Below are 18757 nucleotides of genomic sequence, written 5' to 3'. Positions count from 1 at the left end.
AGGTGACGCGACTGTTCTTAGGACCCCAAATTGACGGCCGAGTGAAGTACCGGTATCTCGCCGGGGATTCCACCAAAAACACTTAACTGTATCCAACCCGACATATGAGCAGTGGGAGGTGGCCCTGACCAGCGAAACCCTGGATCAGCAACTTAAGTTGGTTCAGCAAGTCCGTCAGTAAGCTAAAGCCAGTGGCGCCTTGGACTAGGGGTGCCACCCAAGTTGCTCGAGCAACCTTTCTCATTTTAAATAAAAGTTTTCTTTCTCTCTCTCACGGGGAGTTTCTCAAATGCCACGCTTTAAAGAGCCGTAGCTGAGCTCTCGAAGCGAAGGCAGCTGCCATGCAGGGCAAACATAGCCCGGTTCAACCTCGCTAAAAAATCCCCAGTTCTGTTTGAACTCTGCGAGGAAAAATAAAGCGTGTTCAGCAGCAGCTGTCTCCATAAGAGCCGCGCGTCAAGGCAGCTGGCTCAACGTTTGCCCAGCGCAAACTCCGTCAACGACCGACAGCAGAAGCGCGAGCGTACTACGTAGCTCTGTTGAAATCAACCGACCAAGGTTGCGCGCATCAAGAGACGGTGGGTCGACATACGAAGCGCCGTCTGCGACCAAGGATGATTTCGAATGCCGAAGGTGCAAGTTACATCCCCGCCGGCGATCACTATCTGCGCGGCGAATCATGCCAAGGTGGTGGAGAGAAAGAGAGCGGGTGCGACGGGTACGCGCGCGTAAGGAAAAAAAATAAAGAAGAAAAATGACCAACGCGATATACGAAGCAGGAAGTCGAGTGGACGTTGCACCCGCGCGTGATAGGAAACCGCTATGCCGCGTTACGCGCGTATCGTTCGGGATTTTAGCATAAGTCAGCGCAGCCACGATAACTGTTCACACTCGGTTCGCTCAAAACATGCGAAAGACCATGAACTTGTGGAAAACGAGATCTAACAGCACGGAGTAGACTTCCCGTTGCCTTGCGCGGACGGCCCAATCGCAGTCTCCAATTTCACAGGTGCGCTCAATCAACTTTTGCAGGCAGATAACTTTCAAAACTGATACAAATATACAACTGACGTTATGCGCTTTTTTTTTTTTTTCATTGTTCTTTTTTTCCATTGACACAAGCGCGATCGGCGTCAGTTTCGCAGCTGCTCCGATTTCAGAGGTGCACTCGATCAACTTTTGCAGGCAGAGAACTTGCAAAAACCGCTACAAATATACAACTGACGTTATGTGCTTTTTTTTTCATTGTTCTTTTTTTTTTTTCTACTGACACAAGCCCGATCGGAGTGTTTCGACGCGGAGTTGAGACAGAACGTCTCGCTTTCACTGAAACAATTCAGCCAGACTAACACACAAATTCTCACTTTCAGCAAGCAAAAGGTCAACACGAGACAGCTGTGATGTGTAAACAAACCCAACTGTCGCACTCAGGGGCGCCCGGCCTTTACGAGCGCTTCCGGCGAGGTTGATACCGTTTCAAGAGCAAACCTGTCGCTTCCTCCGCGCTCTAGTTCTCTCGATAACACACCACCTTGCAACAAAATGTTAGGTCGTGTGATCAAACCTTGTATTTCGACGGGGGCGCAGACTCACCTTGTGACCGCCGTAGAAGGCGATTTCCTCGGCGTTTGCAATCAGCCTCGAGTGCACGAATCGCAGGTAGCCTTTGCGGCGAGCCTCTTCGGCGACCATCTTGCCGAAGCGGGGCGTCATCTTGCGCAGGATGAGAGCCGTCACGCAGACCGCGCAGAAGGCGACGGCCGGAGCCGGCACCCCGTACGCGCCCATCTCGTGCGCCATGCGGAACAGCGTGAACGTGATCACTACGACGTCGAGCAGCGGCTTGGTGATGTGCGAGTAGAGGTGCGCCACGGACTGGCTGAACGTGGTGATGTCCTCGGTCAGGCAGTGGTCGGCGTTCTCGAGACGACCGTCGAGGTTGCTCACGCGGTAGTAGGTCTGGTTCTTGAAGTACAGCCCGTACGCGTAGCGCACCAGCCGAGTGCGGAACGCCAGAGCCAGCTGGCTCTCGAGGAAGCGGATCAGGCTGTTCACGAAAGTGGCCGGGATCGCAACCAGCAGCCACTTGGACAGCTGCAGAGCGAACCGGGTCATGTCCTTGCGCACGATGAACTTGACCACTTGGCCCTCGAGACGCGCGACGTAGATGGAGAGGAACGTCCGCGACACGAGCGACAGCGTGTGAAGCAGCAGCAGCGCTCCTTCGATAGTCCGCACGCCGGGGATCATGATGCGCAGCAGCTTGAAGAGCTGGAGCAGAAACGTCTTGTTGAAGGCAGGGAAGGCGCGGAGCGCGGCTAGCGTACTCGCGGCCGCCCTGCCGTTGGGTTCGCTGCCCACCGTGTCGGGCGTGACAGCGGCCAGCGCGAGGTCCGTCACGCTGTCCAGGCCGACATCGAGCCGCGTCTTCTCCGGGCTCGTCGTCGAGATGCGGTCCTGCGCGGCCCGGGCCCTCTTCTTGAGCGACTCGGCCACGCTCGAGACGACCGGGTAGCCCACACGGATGACATAAGCGGCGAAGATGCCGGCCGCGATGCCCCGAGTGATGCGCTCCCTAGGTACGCCATGGGTTTCGGAGAACTTCTCGATCAACTTGGACAAGGCGTTGGTCATAGTGGCGCGGGCTACGCGTACTAAAACGCTGCTGCGGGCTCCACGATGCGCCTTCTCCCTGTGTGCACTTACGAGCGCGTGCCCTCCTTTGAAACGGAGACTGGCAACGCCATTTCCTCGAAGAGCGGCGCGCGATCACTCGGTCAGCCTCTCCGCAGTAGCGCCGCGGCTGCTCACCTCACGGTCACCAGCTCACACACACACACACTCGCACTCGCCAGACGAAGCAGCCACGGCAGACTGACTGGAATGCAGAGCAGCGGAAAGATAGATCCCTCACCTAGCCAACCCGACAACTTTGGAAGCGCCGAGCCGCTTTGCTCACTGGCGGGGGCGCTGAGGAGCCATCATTAGGCAACCTCCCTACGAGCAAAGAAATAGTCTTCACGCAGCATTGCAAACATTTCAGTTAATTTACAACTACGTTTTTACAATTTCATGTCTACGCTAAGTTATAACTTTTAAAAATTGTTAAAGACTCCGAAAATCACAAGAATTTTTTTTCTTTAACGTAGTCTTACACCGCTGTCTCTATTCTGTCACAGCGCTCGCGTAGTACTACGCCACGTGAGCGGTGGCGCTCTCGCGCTTAGCAGACGACGCATAACCCCGCTATGAACTGGACCGGTGGCGCGCGATCACGAGTACAGAAGAAACTAAAACAGAGATCACAACAGGTTAGAATTGTTAAATTTTGCTTTACCCGTGTTCCAAAGTCACCGTAGTTTGATTTCCACGCAGGAGTTCTTCAAAAAACACCGTCTACAGAGTACGTTAGAGGCACACAAAATGCACTGGCCCGAAGTCGAAGGCGGACAAGACGTGCAGAGGTTGAAAATGTTTGCCAAACATATCGCATCCTCTTCGACCGGTCAGTTCATTGTAGAATTTTACACATCCCCGCTAGTGAGGTTGCGCATGAGTGTATTTCATATAAAAAAAAAAAAAAACGCTTACACATCAGATGCATTTTTTCGTCTTCAGAACAGGACGATAAAGCTCCCGCCTTGATGACTCCGGGGTACTCAGGAAACGGGTACGCTTTGCATTTCTTATTATAGCATTCTGACCTTAAATTGCACTAAGTAGTACTTTGAAGTGAATTCAACTGTTTTTGTATGCATATATCAATGTTTGTGTTGAACAGAAACGAAGATCCTCTGCCCGCTACCGACGAGCCCAGGAGCCAAGGAACCTACTACAAGTGGGCATATAGTCCTACCTTTTCTGTGAAGATAAGTGCCTGTATAACATCTCTGCAAAGTACACCACTGTAATGCAAATTTACCTCTTTCAGTCCCGAGTGGCTTCAAGTCACTTGTGAAGAGGACCAGGGCTCCGTCACCCTTCCACATTACGACAACGATGGACTCATCCCAGGGGTTGACTTCTCTGAAGATGAACATTCGATGTCTCCTCAACAGTGTCAATCGAATTTCCCAGCTACAACATGGTAATAACCAGTTTGACGAGTGTTTTGAAAAAGATTCTATGGTGAAGAAGGCTTGTGACACGGGAACAGTCATAATTAGCCAGCATTTTCCTGTGTGTGGCTGCAGGCCCACGCAATAGCTACACAACTTTGGTTTGTAGCCATATACTGATGCATTCATTGATGTTAACCTTAATTATTTCCTCAGCATGGGCAATTAAATATTATCAAGTGATTTTGGTGCATCTTGGAGAGCACCGAGACAATGCCATTTAACTGGGCATAGTTGTGAAAACTATCCAACAGACTTGTAACCTTTTAGTTCACTTTGACAACAATTGTGAAAGCATAAATAGTATAAATTTCGTTTACTTAATTCGAAAGGAAAAACTATGTGGAAAAGGTGAGAAACATATACACATAAGAGGCAATTCTTAAATGCAAATTGAATGCAGATTGACAGTGGTACATAAAATTTACAAATGATCCGGGCAGCATGACTGATTGTGTGTGCACTTTCACATTCAGTTAAATGGAATGGCAGAAACGTTTGTTTAAAGCTAATACTTATGCACATTTAAAACTATATGTAACACTAACAGCATGTTTATAATAAGCTTGCACTCACCCGATTCTGCACCATAATCCCGTATTTTGTTTTCCTTTTCAGCTACAACCAGCAAAGCACATCAGACCACATGTTCCCTTGGCCAACGGTTCAATCTGATGAGCGCCCATTATCTAAATCTCCACTTGATGTACGTAAGGGACACATCACGCAAAAGTCACTAGTTCTCTTTTCTGGTGTGACCTGTCTAGAGGCTAATTGAGTGAGCAGAATGATCTCTACATCGAGATGAAGGCTTCACAAGAGAAGCTTTCCCAAAATTAAAGCTAAGCATGATGCTAAAGAGACATTTTTAGCACGAGAGATCCTGAACCTGCAACAAACCAGCAGTAACGAAACCATTCACAGTGCCACTTTTGTATCGACAGAATAACTTCGGCCTAATAAGCCAGTATTGGTAGCCACTTAGCTTAGATGTAACTGCATGCGATTAACTTTTCGCCACTTAATTTTACGGCTGGCCAAACTGGCGGCAGAAGTTTCACTGAAAGATAAACGCTAAAAGCAATGCGGCTCAGACATTCAATAAGAGATGGCATGATGGGTTAGTGAAGAAAGGCATGCTATGATTATAGCTTTTTCTTTATTTTTCATTAATCTTTTTCACAATGTTGTTTGTTTAGCAACCCGAGACACCATCAGTTCGGTGGGCATCAAGGCAGCACCCACAAGGCAGGCCATCTTGGAGTCTACAAAGCAGCGGTACCCCTTCTTCATCTTTCACGCCATGCACTTTAACATCCTATAGAGGTATGTACAGAAAGACGCAAACACTGTTTGCAGTTTTTGTATTTTAGGACCCCTTGTTCTACACTCTGTCTGCGTAATTTGATTTTGATAAAACTATCAACAAATTACTTTCAAAGTCAGGTACAAGAAGGAACTTATATGATTGCTAAAAAATTCAGGGAGGCACTTTGTTGACCTAAAGTGCAGTGAGGTGGAAGCTTTAAGTGCGGTGTTGCTGCTTGTGTCACTGATATGTGGCTAAGATGTTAATTAGTAAGTACACAATTGTTTGTGAATCTTAAATGCTGGAGACACTGGAGGGCGTCTGGGAGGCATCCGTCTGATTCGACGCCTTTCTGCAATCACTCTCCAGCGTCCTAGACGAGGAGAACTACATGTGCATTGGCAGGAAGTAGTGTAGCCATTAGCACGCTCAGCTGTGGAACAGAAGGATGGTGGTTCGAATCCCATCGTGCGCAGAGAATTTTTTCTGGTCTGGCTAGAACAAGCGTGACACCTCTGCTGACAACCTTCTGTCGACAATGATGAGGCATTAAAGGCTTTGGCCTTAAAAGAAGTGGGCATGCAGAATGTACTATCGCGATCAAAACTTTGCAGGACGCATGTTCTCGAAAAAAGGTTTATCGTATCTTTGCCTTGTGACCCAGTCATGTGGTATTGTTAGCAGTGGCTAGCAGTGGTATTGTTAGCAGTGGAATGCACGTCTCCTCATACCTTGACTCATTTCAGGAGACTGGATTGCACTACTGTGTTGAAATAAATTTTTTTCCACCTACTTGTAACCCTATAGCTCAGCTGTCAAAAAGTAAAATTGAGTAAGCTTGCATGGAAAAACTGCGTTACTCCACCCAAGACACCGATATGATGAACAACAAAAGTATAGCACCGGTCACCCGAATGTGCCACATGCGCTCTCACTGTATGCATGCATGTCTGCAGCTGCAGTGCACCGCAATGCAGTTTCTCCATTGCCCACGTGCTTCGTTACATTTTTTGAGCACTTGTACATCTCTCAGACCAGTCTGTACCCTTAGATTTGTCACAAGCTAGTTTTCTTGAAGGTGCATAACACAGTAAAAATTGGGATTTAACCATGTGTGGTCTGAATTGAAAATACCAGTTCATACTAACTAGTCTTTTAGCCTGTTTCCAATTAGGAGTTCACATTTGCTTGTTCCTGTTCATCGTAAAGGGTTGTCAGTATGCATGAGCTAATGATTAAGCCAAAAGTGTACCCTAGCTCCACGTTTTCACCTCACATAGTAATAGACCATATCATTCCAAAGAACACAAGAAACCTAAGAAAACTGCCATGGCAAGGCACTTTTAAAAACGGGTTTTTGGATATTAAATATAACATATGGCACCACAAAAATAACAAAATGTAAACTGCAGAAAGACGAAAATATTTCGCAGGCTTGATGTACCAGCCACAGTTAGGAGGTGCTCTAACTGTCTGCACTTAGTCTAAACTCTAACTTGCATACCTAAGCTGCAAGAATTGTTTTCTGCTCTGCAACCTCAGCGTAGCGAAAACTACAGTAGTTGCGTCACGGAAGTCAGTTGCCAACTGCAGCCTGACAGTTCACAACAGGGTTGACTATTCTCTTCCCATACAGGGTCACCACAAAGCGGCAGCTCTGCAGTCATGACAGCGCCAATTCACCGTCCACAGACACCGGCCAGTACAAGAGAGCTGCCACACAGCCTACAGCGAATCGCGATACGCGGCAGGAGTACTCCACAGCCTGGCCTACAGCTTAACACAGGCATACCAAACACTCCGGTCAACACCGCTTCATCACTGGCACGCCGATGTTTCACCCCACAAACACCAGCACCCATGAGAAGACCAACCAGCGTCCGACAAATCAGCGTGCAAGGAACTAGAACTCCATACTTAGGCCTTCAGCACACAAGATGTGTTCCAGAATCGCCAATGGCCAGATCCACATCCCTGGCAGGCCAGTTGTGCCCCAAGGATATCCGAGAGAACAAGGTGAACTTCGAGCACACAAGCGTACAAGATACCAGAACTTCTCAGTCAGGCCATCAAACTCCACACTTGGGTCTTCAGCAAACAAGATGTGTTCCAGAATCGCCAATGACCAGATCCACATCCCTGGCAGGCCAGATGGGGCACAAGGATGTCCGAGAGAAGAACAGGGAAAAGGAACAGGTGAACTTCCAGCACATAAGCGTGCGAGACAGCAGAACTTCTCCGTCAGGCCATCAAGAAAAAAGAGGTGCTTTCGACACTCTGTGTAGCAATTCTTCACCACTACAGGGCCAAAGTTGCCCCAGAATTGATGTGACGAACAGGACGGAAGAACCTAGAGACAAGGGAGTTAACGTACAAGAAGTTAAAGGTCCCCAACACAGCCTTCAGCACAAGAAACATGTTCAAGGACCATCAAAACCCCATGCTGCATTAGTAACAGCTCAGGACCATCAAAAGGACTTGCAAAAATGTAGGAGCAAAACAGTTCACGTCCAGCACAGTGCCGAGAACAATACCAGGACTCCAACTTCTGCCCTTCGACACAGAAAAACTGTGCCCGAAATCAACGCGCCACCAGCTGACCCAAAACAAGAAGCAGCCTCGGAAGCTCCAATGCACTCTTATAAAGACAAGTCCCCTGTTGGAGGCGCACAGGTAAGGGCTTTTCGGTTTGGCCTTGGTACTAATAGAAGTAGGCAACCTAACAGCACAACTTTAACAAATTAAAATTTCACCCCACATTTCAGGTAGGACCAAAGCCGGCAGACATGGCAGTGGAATATCCAAGTAAGCATTGCTGTTCTTGAGCGTGCCCAAATCTGTAACCAATCTTCAGATTACAAAAGCGAAACATTGAGATCAGAGTCAATTTACAGCACGCTTAAAGGGACACTGAGGAGAGCTCTATTAATATTTTTTTTATAGTAAAATCCGATAGTTCGGCATTTCATGGCTTTGTTGCCACTTGGCCGGCAGCGAAAGATGCATTTATTTCTAAGAAATTTGGATTAGAAGTTGAAAAAGTTTTTCCCGCGGCCCTGATTCAAACTTGGGATTCTCCTATGACGACACAGGACTAAGTGACGTGAAACATGACGTGAACATGACGTGATGCAGACTCCGTGATTTCTGGCGGCCAGCAGTACAGCCCAGCAGCAGCCGAAAAGAAAGCTACCGCCGGCCGCACGTTGAAGGCATCTATCGGCTATTGCGGCCGTCGCTTCATTTACGTTTGCACCGGTGTTTTGCCAGCGTTACAATGGATCCCGTTCTCGAAGTCGTCAACGAAGTTCTCGCAAATAGACACCTTTAGCAAACCGTGTACCTTGTTACCGTTAGCGAAATACCGGGAGCCCGCATACTGCTGTGAGCAGGCGCTGATTGGTCCCGGCGCTGCAGGAGCGCGCGTAGCTGTCGGGTACGTGGCGCCATCTGGCGACGTCAAGGAGATTTGGGCATGCATTTGCTGCGCCTCAGTGATTCGTGGCTTCTCGTGTCCTAGTGTTGCTAGAACTATTGGTTCTAGCAACACTGTTTTGTCCTATGACGTCATGAAGCTTGTACTTGCGAGTTTGGCCTGTGGCGGTGATACCTGTATTTTGGTTCTTGCTCTTTTCTACGTTACAAGAGCTATGTTGTCAGTATGAATGGCATTTTTGTAATCAGGAGCTGGTATTCTGTCGATGCAAGTCAACTTCAATTTCTCCTCAGTGTCCCTTTAATACTTACACGATATAAGTTTCTTGCCTTGCGGATAGAAAGCTTTTTCTCCATCATGCAATAACTTGAGCAATTGGCAGATGAAAACCAACATATTTGTAATTTTAAAATGTCACAACTTCTTCATGCAGGCGTATCAGAGATGCGGAACATGGACAGCTTCTATAAAAGCGCCTGGGTTCTAGGACTGCAACGCAGGCACCAAGAGCTGCTGATGGAGGAGATCAAAGCGCAGATCGCGTACAAGCCTGCCGACCACTTTTCCATCATGTCTGTTTTCGAAGACAATGACGACCCTTTCATGGGACACAAGTCTCGCACCCTGCCACTGCCATATCGCACACTCGACGAAGAGCTACACGTTTCCATTGGCTCATCCAGCAGCTCACCCGCCAGCCAGGACATAGCCAGACACACCGGGAGAAGGCCCAGCACAAGGAGACAGAGTTGCAAGGGAAACACCGGCAGCAAGAATTCTTCGCAACGCAGCAATTCAAAGACCGGGCCTGCCGTGGAACGACACAGAGAGCCAAACTCAAGCCAGAGCTTGCACCAGCACATTGTTTCAGCTGAATACCCGAGACATGTTAAGCAGGAAGAAGTGGGACCAGTTTCTTCAGAAGAAGTGAGAGAAACACCCACTTTCAAACCACTCCTGTTCAAAGAAGAAATCAGCAAGCAGAAACTAAGTCAAGAAAATGTGAGCCCCAACTCGGACACGGGAAACATGCCCAGCCTTCGTACATCTCATGCCAGCGCGATTGAAAGTGGCTTACAGCAGGGGAACAGAGGGGAACAGTGTACCTTGCTAACTTCCACTGCTGACTCTGCACGTGTCCAACATAGCAACATTCTGCAGAAGGTATGTGCAAACGAGTTCAAGAGTGCGGCCATTTTGTGTAAGCCAAGTCCGAAGCACTGTCGATGCAGCGAGCTTAAGATCGACAAAGCTTGCCAGGCTCAGCCAGATGTCTCCACTGTGAGCACATCGTACGATGCATGAGTGGTGCCAAAAGATTGTTTTCAGCTGGCCGGTATACTTCCGCAAAATTCAGTTCTATACGCCTAACCCCACGGCTGACTGCAAGGACAGTGGGATACAGGCTTTCGTTGTTTCATGTGCTAAGCACAAAAACACAGTCACAGCTCATTGTAAATGTATTCACATGTCACCAATCTACATAAATACCAGGCATGACAATTGTGTTCTATGGGTTCTCAAGCGACAAGCAAGCCTGATTCTTGAGAGCCTAGTAGTTAGGACAATACTAAGGCCAGGAATTGCAGCCTTTGTATTGCTGTTTAGATGAGAATGCGAAGGCTCAAGGCTGGGCTCAGGCCTTCTCCAACGGTATTCCCACCAAAATGCCTCTAATTGAATGCTAGAGAAAAAGCGCTTCTGCGATCAAAAGAGCGGAGACGGAGAGAAGTGCATTTGCAGTGCTTTAATGCCATGCAATATGCAGGTATACACAAAAAGAGTGTACAAAGCTGTGATGTACCGAGAGAGAAAAACAAGTGCACGGTAAATATATTGCTGCTGCATTAGACACAGACACCTCGGGTCAATGCATCCGGTTGTCGGCCCTGTGCTAAACAAACGCGGGTGTACAACCTGTCACTTGAAAGTATCACTTCAAAGCAGCTCGCCTCACGGTCGGCAATAAACCTGCTTTGAGCTTCTCCCGAGCCTTTGTTCGCCGACGCGCCTATGTAGCGTCTACTACACGCGCACACAAGCAGCAGACAGACCTGATTTCCAGACACAAACAAATGCAGGCTGCAATGGATATTCAAAATTCTGCAAGTGCGCTTTCCTGCATAACAATGTTGCCCCCAACAAGATGGCGGAACATGTGTTTCCAGCTGAAACAAAGCAAGAAAGACTGGTTTTTTGTTTGATTATTCCAAAATACGTTTCTTACATTCTATCCACACCTTTAGCGCCTGTCCTGAAGCCCTTGTAGTTCCTTTATAGCGAAGTCGGCCATCTTGTTAGGGGCAACATTGTTATGCGAGAAAGCGCACTTGCGGAATTTTGAATATCCCATATTGCATCGCCGCCATCTCTCTCAAAGAAGCTGCAGCAACGATGCCACACGTGCAGCTTGCCTTTGCACATGCGGTCAGAAAACTCTCTCCATGCATGGCGTCCCCCTCCTTATTTCCTTGCTCTCAACAGCTTTGTAACAGGTGAGACATACCTGGCACTGTGCTTAGCCTGAAACTGCGTGCAAACAGGAAGGTGTACAAACACGAGCCTTTGAAACGGGCAAATAGACTCTGCAACCACATCACAACAAGACCTCTAGACATATTGTTATACAAAGTGCTATAGATTCTCTCTGCGCAGTGTAGTACTATTGGGGGTAGTAGTAGCAACACGTCATTCCAACATCACTGCCACAAAAATCAATTAACTATGTGGAACGTTCCAGTTTATCTTAAAGGTCTATGTGAAACATTGTTCCACACACTTGTATCTGGAACAAGCTTATGGGGTGTGCAGTTAGAAAGAACAAACATCACTGCCACGGGGCTCGGGTTTCAAAGAGTACACTATGTGATGTGCGATCAGAATGGTAAAAGAAAATAAAAATATAAACACCTCAGATGCTGCACATCACACTCTCGCATCACAAACTGACAATATGGAGGAGCATTTTGCATGAAATGCCAAAAGCACCAGTACAGTTCACAAAAAACTAATTCGTCTCGACTGAGCACCCTACCGAGTAATGCACGTGTGCACATGGTTGCAGGAAAGTAGCCACCATCTCAGCACGTGTAAAGAAAACATTGTGATGGCTGAACGCTGGTCATGTTTACACCCTCCCTAGATAAGGAAAGGAGGTTGTAGTCGGATTTATGAACAACATGGCACTGTCTGACGAATGGAATGCGAAAAGGAAAAAAGAAATGAGAAAGTAGAAGGCCTTTTACTTTGTATACTTTGTAGGAAAGCTGCAGCTCAAAGCACAAGATACAACCTAAGTCACTGACGCGAGTTTCTGCAACATTTCCATCCAGAAGCACTACTTTACCCAAAAGTTGGCTCAACAATACCCAGAAACTCTCGCACATGACAACTTCCAGCACATCCTAGCAGTGCTCAGCTTTGGTGGTCAGTATTGGCTGAAGCAACAGTGCTGGCCTCAGCACAAATAAGGAAAAGAAAAAATAACACCGAGCCTCTTTTCAAAAGTGCAATTACTACTGACTCTAGGCCATGCAGAAGGCATTCCTATCTACCACACAAGTGTCCTCTAAAAATAAATTACTAGTCATGCTGGTGCATTCATGTAGTCTCTCTGGACAAAAGATCGTGCAAAGTAACATTCAGAACTGCTAAGAGGGCGTAGTACGCCACGGCGATCATCGCTGCTATCATTATGAAAGATAGGCAACAACAGAACAGTTATTAAGAGAACTTTGCTTGGGGGTGTGATCTGTCTTGCATTCAGGAATGGGGACTTTGTAAATAGTGCATACTTTCCTGTCTCTCAAGCTGTCACTACTACTTCAGGCAGAAGCAAAAATACATTCTAGAGGAGCACGCACAACAGCGCAAGTTTGTAACTGCCTCGTGAAAGCTGCCACAAAGGCGTGGGTATTTCATTATTGCTGCTGGTCATATAGCTCGTGACTGGGATGTGCATGCGATGTCCCGAGGACATCCGAATGCGTGCTAGGGGAAAATAGTAGCTGCTTTACGAGCAAGCTTGGTAGCAACAGCATCTAAGCTATTTACAAGGGACAAAGGAACACGTGTAGCTATTATGCACACCAACAGTTTTTCAAAATGATAAGGTACAAAACAGTTGCATGAGACAACAAACAAACAACACAAATGTTGGGCCACTTAGGAGTATGTATCACAAGAAAGAAAGTCGAAAAAAAAAAATCAGAAGATAGGAAATTCTGGTCTTTCGCTACACGTCGATACACGATGAAAGCAAAATTAAGCAGCAATGCAGAGAAGTTAGGCTCAGAAAGTTTCTGAAAGCACTTACACTCGCGTCAAACAAATCAAATAAGATGTATGACATCTAGTGTATGCCCTGCATATACATGAAACAGTTGCATGGTTCCCAGAACTGTCTCGTGCAGCTGTTTAAACCTCATGGTCCTCGTTGCATGCAACATTCTAGATTTCTTCTTTGTCTGTTTTACACAGCAAAAGCAGCAAGCGGTGTCACACCTTTGTTGTACGATCAAGAAGAGATGGAACTTATATGTTATAGCCTTTGGCATTTGTACAGCATCTTTCCCTGGTATTCTTTTTGTCTCCTTTGATTGTGGCGCGCATTTCCAATACACTTTTGGGAGTATCAAATCACTCCAATTGCCAACATTGGCTCCTGCTGCACTAATATTAAATGGCCAACATTGGCTCACACTATGTTAATGTCCAATGATCAACACTGGCTCCCATTGCATTAATATTAATATTGGCTCAGATTGCACCGATATTCAAGAGCTAATGTTGGCTCACACTACACTAATATTCAATGGCCAACATTGGCTCCCAGTGCACCAATATTCAAAATAAGGCAAAAGATAAGAGAAATACAAGCAAAACCCTTGTTATGCATGACATTCGGGAAGTGAATTTACGAGTTTTGGAGAATTCCTAATAGTGGAATAGTTTTCAAACAAGGTATTAATTGTACTGCTCACATCTAGCTGGTCACAGCCATGCGATTTCAGGGAAAAACCGATGCAGTGTTCTGTTCCTGTAGTCAAGAAAATTTGTCCTGGACCGCAGCTGTACACCCGCACAGCTTTCTTTTGCAGCCATAAGGCTGTGCCAAGGTGGAAGTGATCATTCCCTTATTCAGAACAGAAGTGAACGGTGTAACAAACTTTCCCTGCAAGCGAGTTGAGATGATGGAAATATGGCACTGTGATTGCCACCAGTCACCAGATGGTGTACAAACTGCACCGATGATTGTGTAGCCGATAAGTTCCAGCAAGCATTTGCTGACGTGGGCCATCCACACTATTTCCCATTCTACTGGACATATGTGGAACTCCAAGCAAACAACAGCCAGCATCCAAGCCAAGCAATGTGAAAAGCTAAGCCAAGTCACTCATGCTTACACTTTGCTTATACATTACCCCTATGGGTCAAGCAACGATTTCACTCCAGCATCGATATCAAAGTGACATCAATGTGAGCACACAGCATGTGTATGCTACCAACACATGTCTAAACTTTAATGCTTGGTGAAGATACCGCACAGGCACCTATGCAAACCTCACACAACTTCTGCACAGGTCACTACAAAACGTGCTTGATGGTGTAACAATATTAGCTGATCTCTGTTCATTCTCCTACATTCTATCCATTACCCTGAATTCCATGACTTTTCTAACAGTACTTTTGAACATATTTTTTTTCCTTTTCAATCGAGCATTCCAAACTCTTCACGACTCTTCACCAGGGTGCTGATTTTTGTGCCCACATTTGACACCCGCTACATGGCTATCACAACGTATGATTGCGAATGGTGCAAAACCAGTTATTTGTTCTTGCAAACTTTGCTTGGTACAATGGACATCGGACATTTCTGTGCAGTGAAACAGGTTTCTAATGGTAACGATTCCCGGCGTGACTAGCGTTCACCTGGCCTGAGTTGGCCTGTTTGCAAGACTAGCAATAAGAAAGACTTATCTCATGATGAGTCAATACATAATTACTTCTCAATGCCAGTGAATGAAATCATCTACGATGCACTGCGTAAGCTGATAAATGTGCAGTCAGACTTTATGATAAGTGTCAAAATGAGGTTCTAAGCTTTTGTGAGTGCATTAAATATCGTTGAAAAAACAGCATGCAGATGGTGCTGTAAAAGACCTAGCACATCGGCAACCGCTGCTACAGCATTTATCACAAAATAATTTTGTTCTTTCAAAACGTTTGGTAACCAGCCTTAAGACCAGGATTAAAAGCGCAAGTTCTAAGATCAGCACACTGGTGCTGAACTAAAGATCACATGCAGTTGAAAGGCTGGATGGTCCTCCGTTAATTAAGAACCTCAAACCTAACCACTGAAATGTCAAGATTTATGAATCACACTCACAAAACAAAAACTATGACAATGATTATCCGCACCTACAATTCATAGACACAGGAGTCAAATCAAACCCGTGTTGTGAATCAGCTGGTCACAGAAGAAATCCGCAAAATCCTAAACATAATTATGAGCGCTGTTTGGCCTGTCGGAAAATACGAGCATGCTGCATGCATGCTCGTAGTGAACCACCTGATTAGATGCAGTCAAATTTACAAACAACCATCCAAACTGGCAGCACGACATTCAAAAGAAAAGAAACAAAAATACCAGCATGCCGTGCTGCCCAACAAAGCATAAAAACAGTCCGGAAAAGCCACTCCAACATTCTTCAGACGACAACAAGCAAGAGAGCGTGACACAGCCAGTCAAAACACAAAGCCATAACAGTACGCCCCCAGATCTAGCGTGACTAGTACCACTTGTAGTCTGCTTCTTCCATTTCTCCGCCGCACGGGACAAAAAAAGAAGCCCTATTCCCAAAATATTTTCCGCACAAACAGTAACCGTAGTACTGAGGCGACCGGCCCTGGGTCCCAGCCTTTGCCAGCAAAGCACTGGTTGTGAAAGTTGGTCGCTTGAAAAACAACAACAACAATAAAAAAAAAGAGCTGTAAACTCCAACGGGACAATACTAATGGCAGCTTGGAGCTGTTCGCATGAAAGAAAGATACAAACCAACAAGAAATAGCATGTGTATATGTTACCAGTTCTCCGCGCAAACTGGATTCCCTTCCTCCCCTACTCACGCGATGAATACACACCACAAGTGCACGAAAGAAAAAAATTTGAATATGAAAAAAAAGAGACAAAAACAACAACACGTACCTCGGATTGCGCATCAACTGCGCCCACACCACGACCGAGATTTCAGTATTTTCAACCGCAGTTTGGAATGGAGTGCGGCAAAATGCCAGGCCGTCGCACCGCGAAAAAAGAAACTTGCTGCACAGCTCCGGTCCGTGAATCCTGATAACACAGCCACAAACTAAACAGGTTCTTTTTCAGCCGATAGTACGTGAATGTGATGGACCACAGACCAGAGCCACTGGAAGCAGCAAAAGTGGAACGCAACACAATCAGCCCACAAACAGGCTGATATTACCACATTTGGCCAAGGAATGACAACTGCAACTCATTCAGAACACAGAAAATAACAGCAGGTCAGCAGCGTCCGTGCCCGGCAAGTCGCTGAGTTTATGTGGTCCGACACAACAACAGCCCAAGCTATCGCAAAGCATCACCTAGCCTGCAGACTGGCATGTGGCACTGTATGGGACTAAAGAAACCTTCAGGGTATCACTAGTGAGCCTGGACTGATCGACTGCCTATTGAAGACGTCAAAAATGTAGATTTCACCCAAGACCGGACGGTGGTAGGACCGAGAAAGGCATAAATGTCAGGCGCCTATGCTGACTAACCATGCACTTTCCAATTACAATTACCAATTACAGTTTAACCTCGTTATAATGAAGCTGAAGGGGCCTGGCAATTAATTTGTTACACCCACAGCTCCGTTATAGCCTGTGTTGACTGAGCTTCCAACAGGAATCGTCATTTCTTCGTTACACACATTATTTTGTTATAAACTGTTTTGTTACAACGAGGCTCTTCTGTATAAGACAAAAAAATTCACTGGCTGAGCCTTGAAAATTGTTTTCGAGTAATCAGGATGTCATCAATAGAGCTAGTTTATGTCTCGTTGTATAAAGGTCGGTCTGTTTTAAATTTCAGGAAAAAAAAAAAAGAGATAAAAGTATGTCGGACTAAATTTTCTAAATTTAGTTTTAACCAAAAAAGGTCACTATCCTTGACATGCATGCCGCAGCTGTAGCTGACTACCGATCAGGACTATTGACCCATAGAGATTATTATTCAGCCGCCGCAGTGGCTCAGTGGTTATGGTGTTCAGCTGCTGACCCAAAAGACCTGGATTTGATCCCGGACGCGGCAGTCGCATTTCGATGGAGGCGAAATTCTAGAGGCCCGTGTACTGTGCGATGTCAGTGCGTGTTGAAGAACCTCAGGTGGTCGAAATTTCCGGAGCCCTCCACCACCACGGAGTCTCGCATGGCCTGAGTCACTTTGGGACGTGAAACCCCATAAAGCCAAACCAAGAAAATATTATTCGAATATTATTCGGTGGGGGGAAGGGAGGGGGGGGACAAAAAAAAAAAAAAAACTGTGTTTTGAAATAAAGAATGAAAATGTCTAAAAAATTTTAAAAGCATCGAAACCGACTCCAACCTCCTATGTACAAATACATAAGTGCAAGGCACAAGAACATTGAAAATAAAAGAAGTAGTGATGTCACCGACAAAATCACGGTGCACATGGTTACACCGACCCCCATGGCCCAAATGCGAGCTTGCTTGTTCAGTCATGAATTCCTTGACTAAAAAAGACCGCCTTTCAAAACCAAACGGGGAAACAACTGCAATGGGTCTTGCACATTCGGCTATGCTAAAGAGGCAAGATCCATAAGAGTTGAGTCAATAGTCTCCTCCATATGTACAATATGTCTCCTAAAGAAACAGAATCTCGGACAGCAACTTCTACCTCAGTCTAAGACCAGCTCCCAGAATACTGTCAGCAACGTATGCGCACAGTTACTAACGCATGCACAGAGGTCAATGTCCCCAGAACCAACACACACACGGGTAGCCCGAGACATGCCAGCCTGCAGGCTAGAAGACAGCTGCGCGACGACACTGTGTGCTCTACAGACCTGCCCAGCAATGCATCGGCTGCTGACCGGAATGTTGTCGGCTCACAATGAGCCACCAATGGTCAGTCTAGCGGTCTTCCTCTCCGGAGTCTCCGTCGTCGGTGGTGTAGGCCTGGTTGATGCCCCGAATGTGGACGTACTGGACCGTCTTCTTATTGTCGCGCGTCGTCGAGTCGCTCCACCAGGGGTGCGCAAAGAGGTCGCTCACTTCTTCCAGGGATTTGCCCTTTGTCTCCGGCAGGAAGAAGAAGAAGAACACCCAGCCCAGTAGCGAGAGGCCGGCGTAGAGCCAGAAAGTGCCTGCAGTAAAATAAAATATTCAAAAAGTGAATAAAAATTTTCGCAAACACTTGAAAAGCTGAGTGCAACTGTTTCCGTATTCTGCGGAGGACGCCTCCTCCTCATTCTTCTTCTTGCTTTTCATCCGCGAAACAGACGGAAAAGTGGGTGAGAATCCAGTGTACAGTGCAGTCCACTTAAAACGATACCACATATAACGATACCACATAGTACTATAATGACATATCAGTTATAACGATAAGTTGACTTAAGAGTATCAAATTATGCATTGATGCCACAGAAAAAAAACAACATATATAACGACGTGTTCGTGACCGAATATCGGATAAAACGAGCAGAATTTTGCCTTCTGGACATCGTTTTCCATGCTGAGTGTGACATTCACGGTGCAAAGTTCCCTTGAACGATGTCGAGATGGGGCGAAAACATCGGATAAGCGAGTTCGCCGTGCCTGCCGCCATTTTTCCCGTGCACGCCGATTACGAAA

At 46.5% G+C, this 18757-nt stretch overlaps 3 protein-coding genes across 4 annotated transcripts in view; 1 reads left to right on the top strand and 2 right to left on the bottom strand.

The window, feature by feature from the left end:
• Abcd1 (ATP binding cassette subfamily D) overlaps positions 1-2950 on the bottom strand; it is a 117477-nt gene extending 114527 nt beyond the window's left edge. The window contains exon 1 of the mRNA XM_089564094.1: positions 1594-2950. Within this exon, the coding sequence (XP_089420220.1) occupies positions 1594-2634 (1041 nt within the window). The 5' untranslated portion in view covers positions 2635-2950. The remainder of the gene's footprint in view (positions 1-1593) is intronic.
• LOC149327831 (uncharacterized) lies at positions 288-10849 on the top strand. 2 transcript variants are annotated; one of them, XM_089564093.1, is made up of 11 exons: positions 288-1009; positions 3180-3311; positions 3376-3505; positions 3619-3670; positions 3782-3838; positions 3932-4087; positions 4737-4824; positions 5318-5444; positions 7064-8100; positions 8193-8232; positions 9297-10849. In XM_089564093.1, the coding sequence occupies exons 2-11, from the start codon at positions 3249-3251 to the stop codon at positions 10166-10168; spliced, it is 2622 nt and encodes an 873-aa protein (XP_089420219.1). In that variant the 5' UTR covers positions 288-1009; positions 3180-3248; the 3' UTR covers positions 10169-10849. The 2 variants fall into 2 exon arrangements, with proteins under 2 accessions (XP_089420219.1, XP_089420218.1); XM_089564092.1 differs by having other exon boundaries at positions 288-3311.
• LOC149327830 (proton myo-inositol cotransporter-like) overlaps positions 10596-18757 on the bottom strand; it is a 31859-nt gene continuing 23697 nt past the window's right edge. Inside the window, exon 9 of the mRNA XM_089564095.1 lies at positions 10596-18270. Coding sequence (XP_089420221.1) covers positions 18038-18270 — 233 coding nt within the window. The 3' untranslated portion in view covers positions 10596-18037. The remainder of the gene's footprint in view (positions 18271-18757) is intronic.

Source organism: Amblyomma mixtum, chromosome 10 (assembly GCF_055824585.1).
Source record: "Amblyomma mixtum isolate Tamu chromosome 10, ASM5582458v1, whole genome shotgun sequence".
Taxonomy (NCBI): domain Eukaryota; kingdom Metazoa; phylum Arthropoda; class Arachnida; order Ixodida; family Ixodidae; genus Amblyomma; species Amblyomma mixtum.
This window is presented reverse-complemented; position numbering and strand designations above follow the sequence as displayed.